This window comes from Tinamus guttatus, unplaced genomic scaffold (assembly GCF_059628265.1).
Source record: "Tinamus guttatus ecotype Peru unplaced genomic scaffold, ASM5962826v1 Tinamus_guttatus_pri_ptg000503l, whole genome shotgun sequence".
Lineage (NCBI taxonomy): Eukaryota > Metazoa > Chordata > Aves > Tinamiformes > Tinamidae > Tinamus > Tinamus guttatus.
Window position 1 is genome coordinate 5,808,830 of NW_028289037.1, and position 6,640 is coordinate 5,815,469.

General features: G+C 35.8%; 1 protein-coding gene across 1 annotated transcript; it reads right to left on the reverse strand.

The window, feature by feature from the left end:
• Positions 1-856: 856 nt before the first annotated feature.
• On the reverse strand, positions 857-6,386 carry AGR3 (anterior gradient 3, protein disulphide isomerase family member). The gene is made up of 7 exons (XM_010222819.2): positions 6,281-6,386; positions 4,706-4,769; positions 3,949-4,001; positions 3,182-3,258; positions 2,845-2,908; positions 1,728-1,811; positions 857-967 (listed from the first exon to the last, which is right to left on the reverse strand). The coding sequence occupies exons 1-7, from the start codon at positions 6,384-6,386 to the stop codon at positions 918-920; spliced, it is 498 nt and encodes a 165-aa protein (XP_010221121.1). The 3' UTR covers positions 857-917.
• Between the last annotated feature and the right edge of the window lie 254 nt (positions 6,387-6,640).

Below are 6,640 nucleotides of genomic sequence, written 5' to 3' on the forward strand. Positions count from 1 at the left end.
CAGATCTCTTACTAAATCGCCCCTGTAACATCTGGGGTTGGGATGCTACAAAAAAGGGAATGACCTATGATGAGGCTCCCATACGTGAACTGACATTTAAATGAAAAGAACTAAGGACAAGGCTGCTTATTTTCTGCATATCAGATTTTACGAGCATCACTTGGTCTCAGGTGTGGAGTTCTAAGATTGTCTTTTTCCATTCCTTTTACTTCACTGTATTTTTCTTTTGGTTTTGCAATTTGATATCACAAGCTAAGCATGAAATGTGTGTTCTTTCTTCAGCTATCAGAGATGATAGTTGAAGAACGATACAGAAGAAAACTAAATGTAAAGAATAGCCACTCCTATGTTTAAGCTTAAATCGTTGATTTTTTCCTATATAAGCTGCTTCAGAATCAATTGATAGTATCTTCTCGTCTAATTTTCCAGCTAATTTCTGTTTCTTCAATGAGAAATAACTGAATAAAACTGAGTAGTACTAAAGATTTGCACTATGCAATAAAAATTAAAATGAGGAACTGAGATGTAGCTGCTAACTTACATAATGAATACCAGATAGGCACAAAAAGAACTGGTTACAGCTTTCAGCCAGTAGTTACAGCTGGCTTAATGAAACCACAGTTGGGTTTATGAAGTACACTTCAAAGTTGTTGCAACTTACACCATCCCCTTCAGTTATTCAGACAGCCAACTTCAAAGTGTTTAACAGGATTCTCATCTTGCTTTCTAATGGATACAGTAATCTATATATGTTCTTCATATCATACATGTAACTTTCTCATGAAATCTCTTACACCAAAGCTGTTTGGTAAGAGTTCATAATGCTAGTAGAAACAAAAAAGTGAAGATATTTGAAATGTCAGATTTGCTGGTGCAGCTCCACCTCGCAGAGGCTATGGTCGTTTCACTGTTGCTGGTTATAGTTCTGTCTGAATGAGACGTAGTGCCTTCTTCATGTTCTCTATTACTGGAAGAAAAATAAATAAGAACTATAAACATGTTGTTAAAGTGCATTTATACAATTTAAAATAGTTTGATTGGTAAATTATTCACATTGAAATTAAATTATGGTTATGCATTTTATTTTAGGATTTTCTACAGTGAGAATTTTTGGTGTTGTTACTGAAGCAGAAGGTAAAAAGTTTCACTAATCAAGGAGCTCAGTTTAAAGGGACTTGACAAGGCTCTTTTCAACATCATTACCTCTCAGCAGCAACCTGATAATCAGATGTGAAGTGCATATTTGTGGCGAGATACTGCTTTGCTGTCAGATAGATGGTAACAAGTAAAGATTAACTCAACCTGAAAAGTCACATTCCTATTTGAAATGTGGGTCTTAGGTGGCATCCAAGAAACCAGCAACATTTTTTTTTCTGATTCTCTCCCACCCCTGGTTGCTGATATTGCGCAGCTAGATACCTTTGAGCACAGTGACTTTCAGTATTGCCCTTGCTTAGATATTGCTTAGATCTTTATCCTGTAAATTGGCACCTGTCTTTGCCTGCCTGAGTAGGTCCAATGAATTCAGTGCAATGATAGTTTTGCTCAAGTGTTTTGGTAGAATGAGTTAGGCTGTTACAACTTACTGTAAATGTCCATTCACTTTCTTCATTCATGAATTTGAAAGAGGGAAGATTTTAATTGATTCTCAAGCACAAATGGAGGTGGGGTAGATCTGACCAACTATAACAGGAAAGGTAAAATAATACAAAAAAGATAGCACTTACAGAATGGCATGTCTTGTGGTTCATAAGTGTAAAGCCGATTCGAATATCTTCCTGTTATATCAGCTCTTACTGTGAGAGATGGGTCTGAAAAAGTAAAATACTAAATAATGAGTCTGCTTTCATCATCGCTGTGGGTGTCAAGTGAGGGATTGCTTTGATGGACCTGTTTCTGAGGCATTCTGATCTGATGAACGAGACAACTACGAAATGATTGTGTTTTCTCCAGCCAATCACTCTTTCCTTGGAGAAATCCAGAACAATTGCTACTGCTCGCTTTTATACATGCAGCTATTTCTAAATGAGAGATATCACATATGTCATCCATATTTAAAGAAAAATATCCTGTTTTGCATGTTCTGGAATTTCATTGGGAAAGACCAGTTTGACAGGATTTACAAATACCAAGGGTCATGCATACTTAATTCAACATTAGCATGACCCACCTATAGCCTTCAGAACTAAAACTATGTTTCTTAATGTTTTCTGTGGTGGAGAAAGTTACTATTCATTCTGTTCCCTTTCCAGCCTTGTTACCAAATTGTCAACTTCTGTTGTTGTGCTGCTCTCTCGCTGAGGATGGGTTTCATCTCACCTAAATAAAAAGTGTGGTTGCTTGCACCACAGAATGAGCAGCTCTAGGTTGCCTGTAGGGTCAGTGAAGGCAACTTTACAACGGGATAAATCATTCCTTGGACTACACTGACTATTCAATACCTCTGTGATAAACTTTTTATACTTTAGACTCATACATTCAGTCAGATATTTGACAATTTTCAGTAAACAAAGTCTCAAAACATAACTAGCATGTAGCAAAGTGCAAGAAAAGCCTAGATGCTTATAAATATTTAAGTTTCTTATTCCCAAAGAAATCAGCAGGAATTAGATACCCAAATACACAGAATATGACCTTACTATGACCAAACTTGGGTCACAAGCAGTCTGCAATGAACAGAGCTGAATTCAGCTCTCCCAAGTTCTAGATTCATTCCATAGTAGTGGAAAGTTTTGAGATTTCTCTCCCACCTCTTCTCCCCTGTTAAAGTGATTCATTCTGAGGTCCCTACATTAATGTAAATGCAGAAATGCACATAAAAAGACCCATAATTATTGTACATACCTACAAACATGATTCGAGGTACATATTGTCCATCAGGTGACAAGTTTTTATCTGTGGTTTCATGCTGACAGAGAAATTAGAGCTGATCATTAAAACATTTGGGGGAATTTTGCTGAAGTAGCATAATCTGCAAACCAGTCTCTACCAGTGGATAAAGCTCTAAGAAGCACTACTATTATGTGATCACATATGCACACACATAAATGTTAACAGAAAGATGATACCAAAAGACATTTAGCTAAAATGCAGGAAAAGAAGGACAAAATAACATGAACAGAAGGAAAAACCAGCTAACCAACCAACCAACCACAGTCAAACCTCCGCAAGTCCTTCATACCATTAGATTCAGCATAATGAAATTATTTTGGGCCATTTCTTGTATCTCTTCATTTTCTGCAAAAGCCTTCTTCAGTGCTGGAAAAGACACAATAATTTTGAAGTGCACCTCAATCATTGCCTGTTCGTTAGCTTTTAGCCATGATGTTGGCCTGACACTGACTGCCCTTGTTCACGCCTGTCGTTTCACATTCGGAAGGAGACATTTCCTTCCAGGGCTCTATCACTGCTTTTTGATTTTTTCAAACCATGCCTCTACAGCTTCCCAACTATTAAAATGGAAACTCTCTTCTATTATTTATGAGGCCTGAAGTTTCAATAGATAAGATGTCTCAGTTTGACAAAAGTGCATTATTCTTGGAAATTTCATACTAGATAAATTTCAGCAGTCTTGTCTTTGTCTCCTTCTCCAATTACCAGCTCAGGAGCACTGAACAATATTAAATCTGTTCAATGGATCAGTAGAAAATTTATATGTCTCAAATTAAACTGACTGTTGCATCAGGGATGATAGGACAGCAGCAGAAAGGATTTTTCGTCTTTTTTGTGGGGCACATTCATAGTGGAATCTGTATAAATAATAATAAGTTCTTAGCTCTTCAGCTATCTTTTCATTCACCTATTTCTTTAAACACTCTTGAGTAAGCACATATGTGATAATGTAGTTGTCTTGGAAAGCCACTGTGAGAGGACCGTGTAAACGTATACGTATTTGCAGTTTCTTATAAAAATCTTCACATAGATTTAAAGCTCAAAAAATGAAATTACCTTGGCAGTACTGACAGTTTTCCAAATGATGAATGACCATCAGTGGCTTGTTACTTTATAAATAATAACAAAACATACAGTTAGCTCATTTGACAGATATGATAACATACAGTAAAAGCACGCAGAGGTTCCGTGAAAAAATGAAAATTCTTAGAGCAAAAGAACATAGATCCTTTAGTTCTTCCCTAGACTAATGCTTTAGCTTTTAAAAACATTTGCCCTTAAATTTAACAATAGCTTGTACTACATATTTATGGTCTGAAATGAAGTGTAGGAAGATTTAAATTAATATGAAGTTATTAATCCTCAAATATCTTTTCAGAGAAAAATTCATTTGTAACTACCAGTGAGAAATAGTAGATATGTCATACCTATAAGGTATTGGAGAAAATATCAGAGGCAGAAGATCAACATGCAAGAGAAAATGCAACTGATTCACAAGTTGTTCATTAAGGAAGTAATCAGAGATACATAATATGGAAAGAAGTATATTTATTCTATTAAAATTTTCATTTATAATTGCTTATTCAAATGGTTACACTGATTATGTTTACAGCATTAAACTCAAACTTGCCTAACAGCTTCAGAGCCATCAGTCTCTTACGACTGCTTTCGTATACATACACAAGCTCTGGTTTATTGAACTGCGTGCTCTGCAGGCCAGCTGTAATGGGATTTATGGTTCCTTTACAATACGTTGAGCCATGACTATATCATTAACACTTATGTCTTTTCGAGCTATTTGTTAATCTCTTACCTTTTTTTGGCTTGATAAAGCCCTTCCTCATAAGTTTGCACCCAAGTAATATCATCTCCCCAACCTAAAAGTATAACAAAAGGATTAGCTACTGATCATATATTTTAAAATTTACATATATATTTTTTGATATTTATCAATAGTTGCACACAAATGGGTTTTTTAACTCAAAGATTCCCAGCTATTAGGGATATACTAATTTTTATGGTTACTGTAAAAATCTTAAGAACTACATAAACTTAGATATATAAAACATAATCAGACTTATATAAAAGTTTGTTATCTAAATTATTTTACATTTGATATATATAACCTAGATAAAAATATTATAATAAAAAAATAGCCTCAGTTAGAAGCGAGTGCAGTTTACATCCTTTTGGCAAACTCTCTAGATCTCTTTCATAATACTCACATTTCCCCAAATAAGGATTCAGATTCTTTACAGTGGCTGATCTGAGTTTTATGTAAACCCTGGAGCCGGCAGAAAGAGACAGCTTATAAAATTTATAGAGGAAAATAAAATACGAGAAGCCAGACAAAATGAATTGTAATCAATTGTAATCAATTGTAATATGCTTTGCATATTACAGTTTTAAGATCAGCTCCCGAGCCATGGATTTAAATCCCTGGAGGTGAGAGTACTCCATTTAGTTAAATAATTTAATTTAGAATTGACTAGACAATAAAAATCTCCAGAAAAACAAAATCTGAATGGGTCCTCAGCTTCATGGCTAGCAATACACGAGTCTCAAGAAGTGAGTGGTCCAGTTGCTCTGCAGCCCTGCACTTGCAGCAACGCCAGCCCCGTGCAAGAGCTCGGGCTCATGAGCAGCATTGCTTCCTTTCACTAGGCTGCCAGGGGAACTCCATGCTGCAAATCAAATACTGCAAATAAATATAAATATTCTCCCTTGATCTGTGGACATTACAGGTAATGACCAAGTCTCTACAGTATCTCAAAGGACCAGAAACCAGGACTAGAAAATTGACACTTGCTTCTTGTCATTATATTTCAAAATCATGCAATGCTCATAGTCTAATCAAAAAGAAATTGCATTTATGAAACAAGATCTTCAAATTCCTTTTGGTTATTTCTTAAGTGTCATGTGATTTTGTCCTATATATACTATATAGGAAAAAAGAACATTAAAAAAATCAGTTCAAACTGCTGTTCTGTGTAGAAATATGGATCTGTAGAAAAACTGTACCATAGAAACTGGAGCTATGCAATTGTGCTTCAGTAATTACAGAAGTGTCACTTTCTTTGGGAGGCTCTGTTTAGATTATTGGCTTCATTATGTCACCAGGAGCCATGCAAGTTATGCAGATTATATGAGGCCTTCAACCAGATCCTTCAGGACAAACCAGAGGGTGAAGAGTCAGGGAATAAGAAGATGCTCAGTTTAGGGTGCTGCTTAACACTAGAGAAACGCACCTCATAAATAAGCATATATAATATATATACATACATACGCACACACAAACACAGACTTTCAGGTATATTCTAAGTAAAAATATTTAATGACATATTTGGCTGGATAAGGAGGCTAATTAAATACAGCAAAAGCACAGGACCTCTTGACAGTGTCTGGGGAACTCTTTTTTCCTTTTGGATTGCCATTGCAAGGTTGGAAGAAACGGCAATGAGCAGGAGCGACAAGGCCAATGTTGAATGCAACATTATTTCTTTAAGAAGATCTCTCTCGACACAGCAAGGGAACTGAAAGGCAATGTGACAGCTTTAGTTGCCTGGATTCATCACCTGGTGCAAAGTAAATCAACTTAATTAATGTTTCCTAACAACCTATACTACAGAAATGGTTTTGATTATTTCTATTAATGCCTACTTTTGAGGACAGCATAAAATAGGGATGCATAACTCTGTATTATGTAACACTGCCTTGAATTGTCAAAAAATAGGCTGCGGGTGATCGT